We start from the raw sequence: 20,509 nt of genomic DNA, 5'->3' as shown, positions 1-20,509 counted from the left end.
TCCCCACCTCACAGAGACACCTGAAAAGCAATTTTTATTTTTCTTTTTAATTTTGGTTTGTTTCAGCTGCTAAGCCCAAACCATAGAAGTTGATTCGCAGGAAGAGTTAAAGTCATTCTGATATTTCATTTTCATGCATAATGGGGATTTTTTTTCTTTTTTTTTTTTTCCGCTTTCCAAGATGGGTTCCAGCTGTATTAGCTAGACATGCTATTTACTGCAAGCTAAATTTAACATTTCTCAATTTGGCACAAAGTCTGTTGCTCTGCACCACACACACACACACACACATTTTAGAGAAGAAAAGGCAGTGTAGCATTACTGTGACCATGACAATGAATTTGCTACTAAGTAATAATTTTCTGGCATATTTTTTATTAACTTATATTTAGTTAACAATGCTGGGAAATATCCACATAGGAAAGGATACTGATCTTGCAATTAATTACCTTTCCTCTTTTTCTTACTTTTTATTTTTATTACTATTATTACTTTTTTTTTTAATTCTCCTTTCCAGGAGGAGGGTGTCAAAGCTTCAGGTATTCAGATGTCAGTACGAGCACATATCCTGAACACATAGGAAGTTGGTAATTTTAGTCCCTTTACTCATTACTAATTCATGATGAGTTTTATTTCATTTGAGTCATTTCACCAGGAAATCCTGTGCAAGCTTTTTTCTGGAGTTGTCTCATTTCTCTCTCTCACTCACAAAATGAGATGAGCCTGAAAAAGAGAGCAAGCTTTAACAATCTGAGCATAAAACCCCTATGGGCTTATCTGGGTGGAATGGCAGAGTTGCTACAGCCCTTCCTCACTTTCTCCCCTCAGCCTGGTGTCTCCCAGAAGCCACATTTGCACTCCTTAGTAAAACCTGCTGTTGAATTCTGTGGAAGGGGCAGGCAGCATCACTATGAGAATCAACAGATGAAGCTGTCAGGGGAAAGCTTCTGTTCAGGTCATCCCCAGAGCATGCATCCTGGACAATGAGATGTACAGACATTTACTTTTAATAAATATTTCAGTGCAAAACTGCCAATCTTTATAGAAGTATAGACAAATTGTATGTTTTGGGTTTTTTTTTTCACTGACATCTAAAGCATCCCCTTATGTCTAAAAAATTAGATTAAAATGAAGCAAAGATCTCAAAGATCTCTGTATTTTAATATGTCATAATTTAAAAAAAATCAAATTTGCCAAGATGAATTATAACTGCATAATGAACTAAAATATAAAAAGGATTTTGGTGATGTAAAACATAAAAATGAAATAATGGTTGCTGATTTTCTAATGTATATTTTTCCATTTCAGAATTGTGAGCATGTATATATGTGTATGTATTACTCCAAATTTGTATCATCGCATCAGAACATGTAGAAAAGAATAGTCAGACTATGTGGCCATATTCCACTGTTAGTGAGACAGGGAAAAATAAAGATTTCAACTGATATGAGTAAGTACAAAAGGACAACATGGGCGAGTCAATCACCAAGGAAACAGTTCAATCAGAATTTAGTAATAGTAAAAAATGTCGATAATAAAAAAGTCTTCTTCAAGTCTCTATTTTTTATAACAATCCTATGCTAATTGAAAAGATGCAATTGGGCAAAGGAGAAAAAAGAAATTTATAGGTGATAGTAATTTATGACCATGTACTAAGAATAGATATACTCATTAACACTGTGCATGAGAAAATCAGACTACATTACTGGGAATCACATTCAATACTTTTTTTCTCAAGGCAAAAGAATCTTGCAAGGCGTAAGTAAAAATTGTATTCTTAAAAACAGAAGATTATATTCTTATATGCATTCTTCTGAATCTATGAAAGGAGCTCATATAAAAATGCATTAGTTCAGAATGTGAACAAAGCATCAGTGGGGAGACTTTTAATAATAAGCATCCGTCACTTGTTGAAAGCAACATAGCAGGGCAGTAACAATGAAAACAATAGCAGATGACAGAAGTCCAGATATCAAATAATAAGATGTCAGTCCCCTGGAAAGCCAAAGTGCTTAATCTTGATTCCATAGAACTCCAAGAGAGGTCTGCTACTTACTGCAAAGAATCATGGCTGTACTTGCTTTAACAATTTAATATTGTCTAATGGATATTCTGAATGTAAGGTGGAAGATGGTGAGGAAAAGAGCTGATATATGCGCTAATCAGAAGTATAATTTATCAGGAATACATTTCCTCTGCAATTCATCCTGGCACAATCCTGGTTGAGACAGTGGCTGCAGTTCAACTAAATGTTCATATGTTGCATCAGTTGAATACGAGATGCAGAAAAAGCTTGGAAAAGACTGAGGAACTGAAAATTTTTGGCTTGTGCCCAGAAACATTTAGCAATCAGTCCATATACTTTCCAAAAAATAGTTAGGAATGGCTTGAAGACAGGAAGTACATGCTTCAGGACAGTAACTTAGACAATATAAAAAAACTTGAGGAGATGGATGGAGTAAAATCTGAGCTGTTCAGTGCTGATATTGATCAAATTCAGATTAGAAATAAAATTTATCTTTTAGTTTGCTGTTTTAATAATGCATCATTGACCTTGCAGTCGTATGCTGAGCAGTGTAATGAAATCCTCAGCCCTGCAAAATGCACAGTTAAAACCAAGCTCTTTTCTAAAAATCATTGCTGAAAAATGTTAAATTCTGAGAAGGCCCTTGTCAAGAGCTCAGACTAAATGATTATAGCAGGCCTTCTGGACTTTTATCCTATCAATTTTTGGGGTTTATATTCAGAACTATTTTCTATTTCTTCATTATCAAAAATCTTATAACATGCAGATTTATTACGATGCAAAAATGCTGTACCAACATATGAATCCTTTGATTCCAGGGCTGATCAATAAATACTGCCCTTCAATAAGGATTATTGTCTTTGGATTTTTGAAATCTGCAGAACTTTTTCAAATACCAGTAAGTGTAAATAAAGAGGAAATAGAAATGAAGGTTCCAAATCTATTTTGAAGAGTGCAGTCCCATATGTTCACCCTGGATCTCAAGAGTCTTTTTAAAAATAAAAAGTATGTCCTGATCTTTCATGTTCGTTCTGCCTCTTGTTCTGATTAGCAAACACGTTCTGTTCCCATTAGCAGCACCCACAGCCAGGGAGGACACCTTCTAAGGAGTAGCTTAGTCTACCTTCTAAGGCATGATTTTGATGATAGAAAAAGCAACATCTTGACCCTTCTGGCACAACTGATGTAAAATAATTGGTAATAACTATATAGCTTTCACTTCCCTTTGCTGTGCTGTGACAGTGCAGTTTGTTACCATGTTAGCTAACTGCTATGAGAAATTTATAGCAATTTGGGATTTACTTTTTTTATTCAAGCTACTTGTGTTCTTCCTACTTGCAGGAAATTTTACATTTATTTTGCCAATAAAATCACTTAAGTATATTATAAATAAACTTTGTGTGTGGAAAATCTGCTACAGATTATTTCAATTTTTTCTACTGAGATTATAAAAAATTACATTATAATGCCTCTGGAAAAACATAAAAGGAACATTTTTAGATTTGACCATGCATGCTAAATCCTTGATTCTTGTCTGGAAATATCTTTCTTTTTCTTCCAGTGGTATAAAAAACTTCCGTGGTTTTGTCTCAGACACAAGGGATACATTTCTTATTCCCGTCCTAATTTTTCCCCTGCCTACCTGCTACTTCTCTTCTTTGCCATCTCCTTTCCTGGCTGATTTCCATCTGGTTTTCCAATGTATTGCCATCAGAATCTCCTTTTCTCTACAGTTATTTTGATTTTATCCTGATATTTTACTCCCCATTCCCTCTGTGGAGCACAGCTAATTCAAATGTATTAGACTGTTGCTTTAGACTATAATGGCCAGCCTTGATCCTCTCTTTTTCCATCTACTCCTTTCTCCATCTGTTCCACAAGCAATGCCAGCCTTGACTTCAGTGTTGTTTTTTTATTCTCATCATGTTCTTCTTCCTTTTTTTCATGCCAGCATCTATATTTGAAGTATCAACTCTACACCCATATTTCAGGTCAGCTCCTAATACATGAAATTCCTCTTTAGCCTTGCATCTTTTCTGTCACCAGTGAGAAATTCCTTGTTATTCAGAATGAAAAGCCCTTTGGAGATGATGGAGACATCAGATCTCATATACCAGTGGACTGTTTCATGCTGAGGTATGGTACTTGTCAAATCCCCAGTACTCCTCAGATCCACCTCTCCATCTCACTTACCTGCATTCCTAAACAACATGCTGAAATGTTAAAAGGCAAATACGAGCTGACAAGAATGTTATAGTCTGCTCTCTGTTGACATATTTGGGGTACACTTTTAGTGTTAGTCTCTAATTTCTATTAACTTGTGACTTGGACCTTTTTTCTGTCAAAACTAGGTGTTTGTTCCCTCAGCCACCTCAGAACCTTGGGGTAACACTACATCTTCAGAATCCCAAGCAATAATACCGAGAAGCAGCTCTGGAGCTACAAATTACAACCAGATTGAAACCCAAGGCTAATATGTGCCAGTGACAGTAAAACCTCTGTACATACTTGGTCACATATTGCTCTGCACCTGAATTTATGAGTATTGCAGGAAGTTGATTGTGTCATTGTGGTGAGTTTGCAGAAATAAAATTTCAAACAAGGACATGGGACAAACACCATACCATGGGAAATGGATTGTGTAATGATCATTCTCATCATGGAGAAGACATCTTCTTGGTTTAATGTTTCATTCATGCATAAAAACTGTTCACAACATATATACTTACTCCATTTACCTCCAGAACCCTGGAGAAATCAGCTGACCTTTTTTAAATTTGAACCTGATGCACAGCTGATGAGCATCAGAGACTTGACTTCTTTTTGTATCCCAACAGGTAAAATTAGCTCATGAAGGCTGAACTCTCATAGAGAATGGAAGTTCTCACAGCACAGTGGTTTTCCATGCTAGTCAACGCTATAATTTGCTTTATTACTTTACACAGGATTCAGGACAGTGTTCACATTAGCTTTTCAAAGATGCTTCCTACCACAGCAGAACTAACTGCTAAACTCCTTAATCTAGGGAAGACAGCTTCTCATAACATTCCACGTTGCAGGATTGAATCTCTCCTCCTTGTCTAGAAGGGTGTCTCTATGACCTTGCTCACATCCTCTGCACAAGGCTTTGAGGCTAAGAGCTCTTTGAACAAGCAGGAAAGCTGCAATGACTACACCAGTGCTAATCCTGCTTTTGGGCTGGGGACCAAGGCAGTCAGGGCCAAAGCAGGGGAGGGGGAAAGGGCAGTGTGTCACCTCCTTCCACCCCTTGGAGCTGGGGAGCCGCGTTCCAGGCTGCTCAGTGGAGCACACACAATTTGGCCAGCTGTCAGCGTGGGGAGATGCATGAAGGAAAGAGGCTGCTTTGCTGCTCCCTCCACAGTAAAGGAGAACAAAATTCACTGCAGTCACCAAGGGAGAAAGCTCAGTTTTTCTTCTTCAAAAGGGTGTTTCCCTTCAGAACCTTACAGCAGCATCAGAAGGCATGGAGGCATCAGGTTCCACTTGCCCCATTGCCATGGTTCACAGTCACAATGGCTGTACACCAAACTGGCAGTGCAGCAGGTATTGAAGTGTCCCCACATGACTGAGAATTAGGGCATAGATTCATTTATAAGCACATTGTGCTAAGCCACATTTTTTTTTCTTTTTTTTTTCTTTTTTTCTTTCTTTTTTTTTTTTTTCTCTTTTTCTTTTTTCTTTTTTTCTTTTTTTTAGTTTTGCTTTTAAGAATGAAAAAGCTTCACAAACTTTTTAAAAAGAAAGATGTTCATCATAAGGATTTTGTTTAAAAATGATTTTGTTATTGCAGTGCTTTCTATTTATTTAATAGTTTTATAATTTTATCATGGCTTCTGTCACTGGGAAAATAGAGTAAAATTTAAGTTATAGTGAGTAAGAGCTTAAACACCTATCAGTCAAATGGTCCCTATTATGTTTTCCATTAGAAAATCAATCAAAGAAAAAGCATCCAGCACACGCTAAAATAATTTTTTTTATGACACAAATAGGTAAGAGGCAAATTGTTTCAGAAATTATACTATGGAGTACAAGCACTTAGCAACATTAAAAATAAATTTAGTTGGAGGAATAGATAGAATTGCATGAGGAAAGATAATAATTACTTTGTTCAGGAGATCTCCAAAAGATAAAATTTTGTTTTGTCCAATTACCCATTGCAGACATTTTGCACTATTTTTTAAAAACCACATCAGAAATAGGATGCAAGATTTAAAGGATTTCTGTGATTTGAAACATCAGCTCTCCTTTCCTTATCGTTATGAACTTTTCACAACAGAAATTACAGATATTTCTTTTGGGTTCACCGTTTACCTGTTTGACATCCATAATTTTTTTTTTTTTTTTTTTTTTTTTTTTTTTTTTTTTTTGTGTCAAGGAACAGCCTGCTCAAGTTAGCATGGAAATATAAAGAGCTATGCTCAACAAGAGTTTATTTTTAGTTCTGAAAAACCACTTCAGATGTTCAGTCCCAGAACTAGTTCACAGCAGAGATATTTTTACTTTCACCTCTGCATTGGCACACCTTCCCAGAGATTAGCTGTGATAGTGTGGTGTTGGAGGCAAGCGTTTGCAATAGGGAAAAAAACGCAAACCAGAAATGTAAGAGAAAACCAAACCATTCTTATGAGGCACTTAATTTCACACTTTGGACTAGAAATACATCTACTTCATAGTAAATATGCAGAAAATAACATTCTGCTAACTGCACAATTGCTTTTAATATAGGGTTTAATAGATGAGCTTATAGCAAGAAAATTTCTGCTTACAGAATTTGTGACATTAAAGACAACCTAAACAATCCTTGCTTGTCTTTGCTGAAAGCTCGTTGGTGTTGCATTATTATCTTATACATATTAACTGCTAGTCATTATTGTGGTCTGTGGAGTTGCCATTTAACCGGAGACTGACTTTGCTCCTTGCTAATTGCATTGCCCTTAATGAGACCTACTCACAGAGGTGATGTGCACACGTGGCTGGGTTCTGAGCAATTCCAAATTTCTGGCTTCCTTTCACTACAGGGACACAGACACAGCACAATGAATGTATGAAGGGCTCCAAAAGAAAGACATGAGCTGGTGGGGTCTCAAGGGCAGTTCGAAAATGGTTGCTAACAACAAGAACCTAACCTTGATCTTGGAAATGTCACTGGCATAAGTCTAAACAAGCAACAAAGAAAAACATGGGCAGAGAGATGATTTATGCCACAGCTAGGAATATGTGGGGCAATGACAGGGCTGCATCCTCTCTCCCAAATCCTGGCTGTACCTGACCTGTCAGTACCAGCTGCAGCTACTGTGAAAATAGCATTAATGCCTTGCTGTTAAATTAAGCAGATCTTCTGATGCGATCCAATGAATTCATTTTCTGTAACTAAAATGATAAAAATGCCTTTGCTGATAGTATCTGACGTAAATAAAAGCACAGAAAGGCACTTTCTGCAGGAGAACCCTCACGAACATTTGCCTTTATTCTGCTGGGCTCCCTGTGGTTTTAGTGGCACTAACAAAATAGGACCTTAATTTTAGAGGTTGGTCAGCTGTAGCAAATAAACGTCAAAGGCAATGAAATGAGCTTACACAAAACACACAAGTCCTTTAGAAAAAGCTAGAGAAACATAAAGAGATCAGAAATTTATCTCCTCAAACATGTATCCAGAATCATCCAGTTCTTACTGATGTTTTCACATTAGAATGGTAGCAATAGTTCAGATTTTCTTCACAGCAAGAAGCATTCAGTTATTTGAGGCAGTTAAGAAAAATCACAGATCACACCAGCACTCCAAGCACTACTGGTGAACAAGATAGCAGATTGCAATATTGCTTCTTTGCTTGCTTCTTGCAGCGCTGCACATAAAAGTCTGTAGAAAAAATGTTATGCTTCAGAATGGAATTTTCTCCATTCATCATCTTATTATTTTATAATTTTATTAATTATAGCTCATCTCAATTCAGTGGCTCATTAGATGAACAGACTATTTGGTGTTATTGACAAATGATTGTGTGATACATACGAATAATCAATTACAGTAATACTCCATGAAATGACAGTGAAGTGAAATGGATTGAAAATACCACCCTTCTTGGGCTCCTGCAAGTTTTCCTTTTAAATGTCAACCATGAAAGACAACCCAGCAGTAAGCAATCCATGGGTCGGACCTGTGGCAAACACTTTAAACTTCCTGTGTATGAACCAGTCCCCAGGAGATCCTATCTAGACTGCTTTTGGATTACATCCTTTAAATGGCAGATAGAATTGCCTGAGAGGAACTTCCCACCTCAAAGACTTAGGTAACAAACCTGCAGAAACAGATCCATATTTTACTGTATCCCTTTTATTAATTCATTTACTAGTAATTAACTTAATAAACCTATTAATTACTATTGATCATTGCTAGCACTGGTGAACTAATAAAATAACTGGATACCAACACTTTTTCTTTAAAGGAAAGAACTTACTGTTCATTCTATGTGACAACACTTGCTTCGAATTTGTAATTGAAAGAGTTACTCCAGTATGTGACTTCAGTGTCCAGTAAAATCCTGGAAAAGATTATTTTGGGAAGTATTGAAAAACATCTGTAGGACAAGGCAGTCATTGGGCACAGCCAGAATGGCTTCATGATGGGGAAGTCTTGCTTGTGACGAAGGTGATGATCACTTAGTTGATGAAGGGACACCAGCTGATGTATTTTGTTAAATCTTTTGGATTTAACAAAAGTTTTGATATTGCCTCTCACAGGATCCTTCTGGACAAAACATCCAACACTCAGCTGGATAAAGACATCATGTGATGGGTGAGCAACTGGCTCAGGGGTCAGGCACAAAGAGTTACAGTGAACGGGGAGACATCAGGCTGGCAACTTGTCACTAGTGGGGTTCTGCAGGGCTCCGCCCTAAGCTCAGGGCTCTTGAACATGGTCATTAACAACTTGGACACAGGACTCAAAGAAGTACTAAGTAATTTTGTTGAGGACACTAAACCGGGATGAGCTGGTAACTGCCTCGAGGACAGAGAGGCCCTGCAGAGAGACACTGAAAAATTAGAGAGATGGGCAGTCACCAGTTGTATGAGTTTAAGGGCAAGTGCTGGATTCTGAACCTGGGATGGGGCAACTCCTGCTGTGTGTGCAGACAATGAAAGGTAGATCGAAATGCTGGAAAGTGCTGTAGAGAGGGACGTGGGGATCCTGGTCAGTGAAGTTCAACACAAGTCCTTGTGCCCTGGCAGTCAGAAGGGCCAACCCTGTCCTAGGGGGTATCAGGCACAGCATCACCAGCCTGGCAAGGGAGGGGATTGTCCTGCTCTACTCTGGGACAGCCTCACCTCGAGTGCTGGGGGCAGTTTGGGGCACCACAATATAAAAAAACCACATTATTAGAGAGGGTCCAAAGGAGGGCCATGAGGATGGTGAAGGGCCTTGAGGAGAAGCCACATGAGGAGTGGCTGAGGTCACTTGGTCTTTTCAGCCTGGAAAAGAGGAAACTGAGAAGGAACCTCATTGCAGTTGCAACTTCCTTGTGAGGGGAAGAGTAGGAGGAGGCACTGATCTCCTTTGTCTGGTGACCAGTGACAGGACCCAATGGAAGGGCCTGAAGCTGAGTCAGGGGAGGTTAAGTTTGGATACCAAGAAAAATTTCTTCATGGACAGGGTGGCTGGGTGCTGGAACAGCTCCCCAGGGAAGGGCTCACAGCACCAGCCTGACAGAGTTCAAGAAGGGTTTGGACAATGCTCTCAGGGTGGTACTCTTGGGGTATCCCATTCAGAGCCCAGAGTTGGACTCGATGATCTTTGTGGGTCCCTTCCAATGCAGAATATTCTATGATTCTGTCATGATTTATATCCCATGGCCCACATAGCTCACTCTGTACCATGGCAGGGGATGATTTATTTTACAGGGAACTGGAAAAATACACGGTTTGATATGGATGCACTTTGCAAATGCTTGCCAAACAAAATAATATTAATAATGGAAAGGGAAAATACTGGTAATTTATTAAATCCAGACATACCATTTTCAAGAAGGCTTAGTCCTAGGAACGCCATTGTATTAAATATAGATATTGATGCTTGTGCATATTATATTATAAATGGATAAATATATAATTTCAAAAGCTACAACCTCTTCCTTTGTTTCTCTGCAAAGTCTTCGGGGGAATTTGGATCCAAGTAAGGAACTATGAGGTTATTTTAAGAATCTTTTTTAGATATCAGAAAGAAGTAACATTAAAGGAAAGAATGCATGCATGCATGCAGCGTATTCTCCTCTGAAAATAAATCAGAAAGAACTACAGTGGAAAGCCAATGTAGATGAGGGGGAAGATCAGGCACTTGAAATCAGTCAGACAACTTCCAGAAATGTTAAGACTGGGAGAAGACAAATAGGCATATCACTATTTTATGCCACTGAATCTATGATTAATAGTGACTGAAATATTTTTTATTACTACTTGTCTGCATTACAGTAGTGCCTTAAGGCACTGTACAACATACAGCAAGAAAATATTTTTTGCCCCAGCCACATCCTACCTAAATAAAAGGCCCTTGGCACAACAGAAAGCCACCTTATTGCCCTCTGTCAGTAGGTGCAGCAGAATGGAAGTTAATAGAGGAAATAATTTGCCACATTTGCAATGGAGACCTGGGGAAGGAACACTTGCCTCTGCCTACTGGGTATTGTGTTTAGCTACAGAGCGCCACGTGTGATGTGCAGACTTGGGCTGTGCACAGAGCTGTGCCCCAGCCAGGGCCTGTGTACACTCAGCCAACAGCTACTGCTTGGTCAGAGGAGAAATAATTCCATTGATTGAACTCTTGCAGCAGGACCTGGCAGAAAGATGGTATTAAAGGAGAGCACCATGGCTGCGTGCAGGTATGAGGTCAATATGGACAAGACTACTTGATCTGTTTCATAAAGGTTTGGTTTTTATTTTCATCTGAGAAATGAAAATTGTTGAAAGATTAAATGCTGTCCTATCTTTTCAACTGGAATCTCCTTTCAGACAAAATCATTTATTCCAATTGTCAAAGCTCATCAGACTCTCAGTGTGAGTCTTGTATAAATGGGTTTACTCCTGGGTTTATTCCTGGCTGTTTCATTTGCACACTCCATGAAATTTTTTTCCACCTATTTAATTTCATCAAAACTTTCTTAACAGACACTAGCAAAATTGCTGCAAGAGCACTGTAATGTAAAACACACCATCTCTTCTTATGTTCCTGTGAGAAAAAAATAGGATAAACCACAATATATTTTAATTATTAGTATGCTTAGAAAAATATCCATTTTAAAATGTTGTTTTTGAAATAGGAAGAGTATGGAGGCATAGGACAAATAAAGCAATAAAGCCATGCTTATGGGTAACAGATAATAAAGTACTGCCAGCTTGGATATGCACTTGCTGTTTAAAATCCCCCATGGTAAAATTCGTGACATTCCCTATTCTACAGTAGTGGTGTAGAACACTCCCATGAATTTGCAGAGCCTGGGAATATTATTATGGCACCAGCATTGTTATTTTTCTCAAGAAAGTGCTTTTCTCTTGCAAGAGAACTCATCAAGTGTTGAGTGTGATGAACAAGTTATTGCAACAGCACAGGGCTTGGGAAACATGGCTGTGTTTTCCTCTGGTGGGTTTGCTTTGAATGCAGCTTTGAATACAGGGCAGGTCCTATAGAGGGAGGGGTCTTGTCCTTGTCCAGCCTTGTGTGGGGCAGCCAAAATGACTTCAGCTGCAGCACATCCTCCAAAATCTCCTTGGCTAAAAGACCACAGCAAGATAAGAGCTGTTAAGTCCAGAGAAAATGAACAAGGCCACTGTGACCCTCTCATGCCATTATGCACATTTGGTTTTATTAATAGAAGAATTATGTATTTAAGAAGCTTTCACCTTGGGGAAAAAACTAGAAAATATGAAGAATTACTAAATAAAGTCTAAAGCTTAATTCCACAAAGTAGAAGATATCTCATGGTAGATGCTGTATATCATTTGTATTTGCTTGAAAAAAGATTGCTTCTGTAATAGTCTGGGCCTGAAGCACATCCAGAAGGAGAATGGAAGCAGGGCTGTCTCAGAAGCTGACACAATCAGACAAATATTTTAAAAAGCCTACAAAGATGTTTACGCCCTCCAGTAGGCTGAGGCTAAACAGGATTTGTCAGAAGCAGGAGCAGGTATCAAGACAGGCTTTGTCAACAGCAGAAGCTGATGCTGGAGTGGTACTGGTCAGAACCATTACTCTTTACAGTCAGTTCCTGTCAGTGTAATGCCTTTGAAATAGCCAGTCTCCAAATTAATATTTTCCAGTCAGCTGGCCTTTGAGAGTCAAAGAAACAAACAAATTAATCTGGAAGAATGAGCCTGTCTGAGACACTGATAAATCTGTTATGACAATGTAAGGCTTATTAAACACTAAGAAACAGTATTTCCCTAGCCTCTGGGTCAAATTCAAGTTTTAAGGTTAATAGAGGAAATCAGCATTTTAAAAAAATGTCACATGGACTTTTTTTTTTTTTTTTTGTATTCTTCTTTTCACAGGAAATTCATAAACTTAACTCAAAACTATAATGCATATAGTGAAATTGTATCCAAACATCAGAATATTTTGAGTTATAGGGACATAACTGAAATGGCGTAACAAACATAATGATAAAATTAAAGAAACAAGTAGGTCCCAGGTCTTCTCATATATTACCACTTAAGTGTTCTTGAACATCAGCACTGGCTTGCCTTCATGAACTCTGATAGAGTCACATACTGTCTTTGCTCTGACTGCACAGAGATGAAAGGTAGGATATCTAAAGCCTATTGCCAAGGAAATAACTCAGGCTGGATAAAAGGAGTGCTTTGCAGAACAGAAAAGCAAAACAGTACTATTGATTATCATGATGTATGCTACAGGAAAAGAAGGTGGAAGCACAGGGGCTGCCTACACACAGACTTTTCTCTTAGAAGCAGCTGCAATTTCAGCAGAGGTTTTTTTTTTCAGTTTATGCTGCTAGAGGTTTCCTCTGAGCTGAAAGGATTTTGCAGGGGGCAGCGGTACAGCAGCTTGACCTGCTATACTCAGGAGGGTTCCTTGGCCCAAAAACCTCTTGAATGTGCTTCTTCAAGTAAAAAATAACTCCCACTGTGAATATTCATAGAAAGAAACAGAGTGACACAGATATATATGAAAAACCTCACACTTCCCACTGCCACAGCCCGAAGAACTCATCAGGTGGAAAACAGTTATACAATACCTTATCCCTTATACTCCACAATCCTCATATTTCTTCCTGTCAAAGCACATTATGTGGCCTAAGAAATCACCTGATGGGACAAAAAATCCTTAGTAAAAAGATGTTACTCCATGTTGCCTTATTGGCTGGTCTCTGTGACAGTAAACCATATTTTTATGCACTAAGATGAAAGGCCATTAATTTTCTTGTACTAAAAGACATGTGCTTAATGTACTTGCTGCCTCTGTTTGACAGCTGATGGTGCCAGGCAGCTTTGGAATTATCTCAATACTCAAAAGATGAGTTGGCTAACAAACCTGAAGGCCCTTCAAACACCCCCCTGCTAGGAGGGAGTCACTGGATACTGGTCTCCAGAACCTGACAGGTCCTGACATGTTGAGAAATCCCATGCTGAAAAGCAACCAGTGCCCCTCAAAATTAGCATTGACCTGCATGGACATCCAGGAAGCCAAAAAGACAGTCTCATTCTTGTTAGTCCCACTAGTTTTTTAGTCTCATTATTCATTCAGAAGATTGATCTAATACCCACTGTTAGAGGTAGGGACTTTATGGCTCATAAAAGGGATAGCCTTATGGCCTAGACTCAGGAGGAAATGTAGTTCATGCTCAGGTGGGCAAATCCAACTCATTCCTTTACACGTGCATTGGTTCAGGAAAAAAGCAAATTGGCATTTTTTTGTCACTGCCACCAAATGCTCCTGTCAGTGCCTGAAATAAAAAACGTCAGAAATCCTGTAGGTGATTAAGAGCTGTGGAGAGGATATTTTATGGAGCCATCTTTCCCAGCAGCCGTAGGAAGGATCTCTCTGTGCTAGCACACCGTGCGTCACCCAGCACACACCTACAGTTCACAGGCACGGGCTGGCAAACACCCACACCAGCTAACTTTAAACCAACTGCCTGAGCACAACAGCCAAGGCACCACAAAGCCTTGTGGGGGTGAACTCCAAGGATATTTTTTTTCCTGTCCTTGCCAGCAGGTAGGCTTCCCAGCCACAGCTCACTGTCACCATGGTGATGTTTCCAACCTGCCCCAAAACAGCCAGTTTAAGGCTAATTTGGATAAGCCTGCACTAGCTAAAGACATTTTAGTGACTGCAGCATAGACGTACTTGTAGCAATGAAGGGCTTTCAGAAGGATTTCAAAATAGCCAGGTTATCTTTATTTTAAATGTATGCCAACACTATTCCCACTGATGGAAGGAGGACAGGTGCAGGGGGAGTACAGGGGTGGGCAACTTTCTTGAGTAAGGCAAAATGCAAGGGAGTGCTGCAAGCAGCTCAGATTGCCTGTGACTAATTTGATACAATGGCACAGACAAAACCACAATGATGAGGAATTCATGTCCTCAAGTTTTTCTTTATATTCTACTGCTTACTTAGGTGTAGAGCTTCATAGAAAAATAATTTATTTCCTTATCTTTTGGGCACCACAGATGAGCTTAATTTTCCTAGTTTTTTTATTAATTCCTTATAGTAATATAAATAGAAGGTGACATTTATATACAAAGCAAATTTCTAGATACAAATTAAACAGTTGACACAAACAAAACCATTATTCAATTTATCTGTATCTGAATTTCTTTCCACATTACCTCCTCTAATCCTGGAATTAGTACATGAAAGCACCAAGTAACAGTGTCCTCTCATTCCCTTATCTGCTACACACCTCATTTGCACTCACTGCAGCACTATGGTATCTCAACAGCCTGAAAAATCACCTGACATTGCATAGCATATATTCAGGTTGCACTCCTTTGGAAATAGATAACTCAGTGCTACCTGTTCTATAAACACCCCTATAGCAATCTCCCAGTAATCATAAGGATAACCTGCTTTAATTGAAGCAGAGAACATGGTGTGTACTATAACTGTACTATAAGGTCTGATAAGAGATTCCTTTAACAGCTGTAACAGACTGCTTAAGTAAGGTATTGTCTCTCTTTAGAGTAAAATATTTTTAAATAAAGATTACTTGCAAGTGCATTTCCTTTACAAGACTATACAGTCAGACCAATTGCTGTGGTTGTGCTCATTGACATTAACCCAGAAGGCAGTGTTGCTGCTTTCTCTTTAATGGGTAATAAGGCAGCAAAGATGTCTTCCTTTACCCTGTTAACAAGTCCAAACAATTCTGAAGACTTTTAAGAATGAAAGCTGTTTGGCAGAGTTTCCAAGTGGTCAATCTTCTCTACACTGTGCTTATAAAAATAAACTCCTTCCCTCAAAAGACCAACTGCTCACATGCACCATCTCAGCCAGAATTAAGGGAAGAAAAGAGGAGGTGCCATTATACACTGAAGAGCTGCTCCTAAAACTGAGTGTCAAACATGAGCTGTGTGCTACAGGGAACTAACGCATAGCAGCTGACACACTTCTCAAACTGCATCCTTACTTACTGCCTACCTTAGATGCAGTTGAGAAATGAATTAAATAATCTCCATGGAAATTCCTGATGCAGTGTTTGAAAGTGTTCTAAAATCCTGAAAAAATGTAGGAAGATATCTAAAGGCTGATGATACTACAAAAGAACAGAATTAGCTACTTGAATACTACCCATTGATGCATAAGAACCAAGAAAATACCAAGGTTTATTGTAAAGGTAGAACAAAAATTTTTAACTCTCCTACCAGTTAACTGCAGAACCTGAAGTAAATGTCAGCTGATACACAGATGGGCTCTCCCACAAAAAATTTTGCTGTCATGTGGTTCTTTTAGACATCAGGACCAGTAATCGAGTTCCCAAGCTGTACTTCATGAACCTCACCTTTGCTACTATTTGAATGTCTTCATTTCTATGCTTTTAAATTTTAACTGCATGGAAAATTTCTACAGCTGCACATTGATTTTGTGCCCATTTATTTTTAATTTAATGATTATTTTTTCTTTCATAATTAGCAATTAGGATGCTATTTTGCTTATACACTTCTATATTTGCACCTTATTCTGGAAATCAGTCAACAGGCCTAATTTTACAACTAGAGGGTGCTGGTGGACCACAATGTGAGATGGTGTGCAAAACTCTTGATGACCTTTAGCAGAAAGAAGAAAAATAAAAGAAATCAATTATTACTGCTCAGTAGGACAAGCTACTGTATTCCAAGGTAATACAAATACAGCAATATTATCTAGTGTAAGTAAAAAGAAAATTAATACTTTATAGCTGATGCTTGGTTTAATTTCAAATTTAGTTTCAAATTTGCTGTTAAACTTCGCTTCTGGCCTTAGTTTTGTGCTGTAATGAACAAAAAACCTTTATCTGAACAATATGCATTCCTTTTGCTTCCCTTTGTGTGAGTTGGAAAGCAATTACAGTGTATTATTGATTAAGTGTTTTATGATAAAACACAAAAGCCATCAAGTAAGCAGGAAAGCAAGAAGGAACAAAGATTAATTTAACAATAAAATCTATAATTGAGATTTTACAGATAGAATGTGGACATTAATTACAGATAAATCATTTAATAAGAGTTCTAACAAGAAAGTTATCTTCCAAAATTCATATAATTTCCAACACAAGGTAATTATTTTTTGCCTTCCAGTAGTGTAAGAAAAAATACAAGTATGAGAATAAATTATGTTTATAAATATACCATTCTGTCTGTATAAAAGTTCCCCCTCCCATTCTTCCTCTGTTTCATTTATCCTTATTGCTTCTTAGAGTCTCTGACAATTCTGCAATTACCTTCAACTGACAGAAATATTAAAACTTTGAACTAGACCTTAAAGATATCATTTCCCTCATCCCCCATTCCACACAACCCAATAACATCTGGGATTTGCCTTCCATTTCTTTGGATCAGAAAAACACCCCAAACCTGAGACCCCCATGAGACAGTGGCCAGGAAGCTGGCAGGGTGTGCGTGACCATACTGTGAAGAGCAGATCTCCTCAACCCAAACACGAGTCGCTGCAGCCAGCCTGCTGATCACAATGCGGCAGAGGCTTCAAAAAACTCTGGGTGTGCAGGTTCACCAGATGTCCAGTGGAGCCAGTGGGGCATGCCATACCTCTTCTTACATTCCTACTTTTGACCTTTTGGTTGCGCAGGATCGCTGCATGTGAACAACATTCATCTTGTGGGCAACTCCCAAGTGATCCAACAGTCCCCTTGTGGCCTGCATTAGCTCAGCACATCCGGGACATGCCAGAAATGTAGCACAACAAGTGGGATTGTTTGTTTCCACACTATGGAAGGCTTCATGTATTTAAACTAGTCTCTTTCTAGCCTATGAGAGGCCAACAGTCCAGATTGCCTTTTAGGAATGGTCTTATTTTCATGTTGTAATTAGCTGTGGTGCCCCATCTCCCCAGCACTGACATGTATGGCACGCTCTCAAGGGCTGAGGCCAAGTCCCTGTTCTCAGCAAACACACTCTACTCACATGCCTGCCTGCATGCAGCTTTCTTTTGGCCACATTTCTCCTCATGACTCACCCTCATGAAGGGATGTACCCTGGCATCCACAGGAGACCCAAGCCCCTGCCCTGTGCACACCAAGGAGCTCACGTTAAGGTAGTCTCCATGCCATAGAATTTCCTCTGGAAAATGGAAAGCTGTTTCCTGTCAGAACTATTTCATGCATAGGACCTTATTCTCCAAAATGTAGCAGCCAGATCAATGAGTTGATGAGGGCAGCCATTAATTACCACACAGGCACACCAGGGCTCAAGACAGTCTCAACCCCTTAGACCTCAGGACACATTTTCACTCCTGCTGGGGGCTACGTGCTGGCTAGCACGCAAACAAGAAAAGGTATCTTCATTGGTGAAAATGGGATTTTATCTTGACAACTGGTTTGTTTAAAATGAAAGCTTTCAAGGGGATAAACAAAACAAATCAAGTAAGACATGTCCAGTGCAACAACAAAAAAAAATTGTGACTTACATACTGCAGGCTTTCCAGATGCTACAGAAGCTGAGCCAGAGGAAAAACTAATGTAAAAATGTATAACAAACCTGATACTGAACTGCATCTTGTGATGCCTCTCCAAAACTCCTGGTACCTTTAGTCTAGAAGGTGGCCCATTTGTTTTTTATATACTGTATCTAGTTTGTGCCTAAAGAAACAGCAGTTAAAATTTGCCCCAATGTTTTACTGCCAGCATATTCTAACACACTTAACTGTGCCTTCTTCATGGACACAGTTGTTGGGGTTTTTTTCCTAAATGAGCTGATTTTACAAAATTAGTAGTTCTCTGATCTTTATTTTTCCACATAGACAAGATCTGTTTACTTGATGCTGCCTTCACTCAAAAAGCCTAAATAATAATGATAATTACACCTTAGCATTTTCTTCAACAGTGCCAGCTGAAATTATGCACAAACAAGATGTTTGGTGGGTTTTTCTTTTTCCTCTGGAAACCAGGAGAAAAGCTGTTAAATACTACATATACTAGAATATTGATTTTAATAATACTCAACGTGCACATCAGTTTCATTGTCAGAATCACTTTAAATTTCTGCATGTTACTAATAACTGAAGAGCGTTATTCAGCTTTATAATGTGGTAGGCATTGTCCTTCATATATATTCCTAAAGCAGGATGTATGCTGTACACTTATATACAAAGTTGGTCAGAGCACAGACATTGCAGTGTCATGCTTTCATTCAAATTTCAGATGCCATATGTTCAGTACAATCGCACGGCATCAAGATGCAACATATTGCTTTGCAAATGCAAATAATTTCACACAGTGGCCTTCATGACTGGGAAGGGATAATGAAATGGGCTATATTTTACACATCTGAAAAAAAAAATAAAAGATTTATCATAAATATATGGACCAGTATATGACATTGAAGAACAAGAAGCAAAAAGGAAACAGTGCTCTTGCATAAAGATCGATTCTCTTTGCTGCTGATGGAATGACTGGCTTGGGAGGAGGAGGCTTCTTGTTGTTCTTGGCTTGAGATTTCCCGAGCCCATTGTTGACTTCAATGGGCTTCCCATAACAGTCATAATTTGATAATTCAAAATCCCTTGGCAAGCTTCCAACGATGCTGAAATCATTGGATCTCAGATCAGATTTCGAAGTGCAAACTTTTTTGCATCTGGTCTCACCAACCTACGAAATAAAGAGTGAGGAGAATCACGATCAACTCACCACAACTCATTAGCAAACTTCATGCAGCTGCCAAAGAACATTGCAAACAAACATACAGAAAATTACTTGTTGATAGGGATACATTACATCAGACTAATTTGTGGAATGGTTATGTTATAAAGTACTTAAGGATGATCAGTCAATCATATCAACTAATCCAAACATAATTGTGTAATTTTCCATGCACAAGGTGCATCATGCTCTGCAATCTGCTATAGTTAGACTCCTTCATTTTAAGATGATATAAGGGGAGAGAATATTTTTGTGGGGAGTATTTTTGGATATTGATTCTGTGCTGATGAACCTGCAGACCTGATATTATTCATTACTTGCATTTTTCTAAGCTCTGAAACTCACAGTCAGAATTAGCCCTAAAATTCAATGTTTGATGCAATTAATTTCACTTTGTTCTGGTTCTAAAGAGTTATCAGGTCAGGATCGTAGACCTTATCCTAGGGTGACCATCTTGCATTCTACCTGTAGAGTTTAGTGCCTCTCTAAAGACAGGGAACACAGACGTAACACTGCTCTCAGCACTAAAGAAGTGTTAACTGGGAAATCTAAATCCAGCTACAGAATTCCTGTGTTTCCTATAGCTCCTTTAGTGCTTTGGGGGATCAAGCAATACTTTTTTTCTGTGGGGAAAAAAGGTTCCTATATTCCCTTCCTTGGATTTTATAAAGTTTTTATTTCAGATTCAGCACATCTTTAGGAGAACCAACCCCACACTATTCAGGGAGCTTGAAGTTATTTGGAGACTGCTTGCAAGGCACTGTGCTTTGTGACTTGGGTAAACCTCTCCCAAACTTTCACTTCAGTTGGACTACTCAGGAAAGCAGAGAGAAAAAAAAAAAAAAAGAAAGAAGAATACAGACTATAAATTTGTTCACATATATAATCTTAGCATTACTTGAAAAACTGCTAGTTTTCAGACTATACCCATGGGAAACTGACATAAATGTAAGTTTCAATAAGGCCTCCTAGAGGCACTGGTCCACTAAAACTCCGTTATTCCAAAAGCTGCCTGTCCCTTTTACCCATTAGCCTGTCTCTCCTCCACAATGCCCTCAGGTATTTTACCCTCAGCTCTCTCTACCTCTGGTTTTCTGCAGTTTT

The 20,509-nt window shown here is 38.7% G+C and overlaps 1 protein-coding gene across 2 annotated transcripts in view; it reads right to left on the bottom strand.

Annotated features, from left to right (window-relative positions):
* Nucleotides 1-16,599: 16,599 nt before the first annotated feature.
* GLRB (glycine receptor beta) overlaps nucleotides 16,600-20,509 on the bottom strand; it is a 47,165-nt gene continuing 43,255 nt past the window's right edge. Inside the window, exon 10 of one of the 2 annotated variants that reach the window (XM_050974109.1) lies at nucleotides 16,600-19,354. In XM_050974109.1, coding sequence (XP_050830066.1) covers nucleotides 19,058-19,354 — 297 coding nt within the window. In that variant the 3' untranslated portion in view covers nucleotides 16,600-19,057. The remainder of the gene's footprint in view (nucleotides 19,355-20,509) is intronic. The other variant, XM_050974107.1, reaches the window with a different exon arrangement.

This window comes from Serinus canaria, chromosome 4 (assembly GCF_022539315.1).
Source record: "Serinus canaria isolate serCan28SL12 chromosome 4, serCan2020, whole genome shotgun sequence".
In the NCBI taxonomy this organism is placed as follows: domain Eukaryota; kingdom Metazoa; phylum Chordata; class Aves; order Passeriformes; family Fringillidae; genus Serinus; species Serinus canaria.
This window is presented reverse-complemented; position numbering and strand designations above follow the sequence as displayed.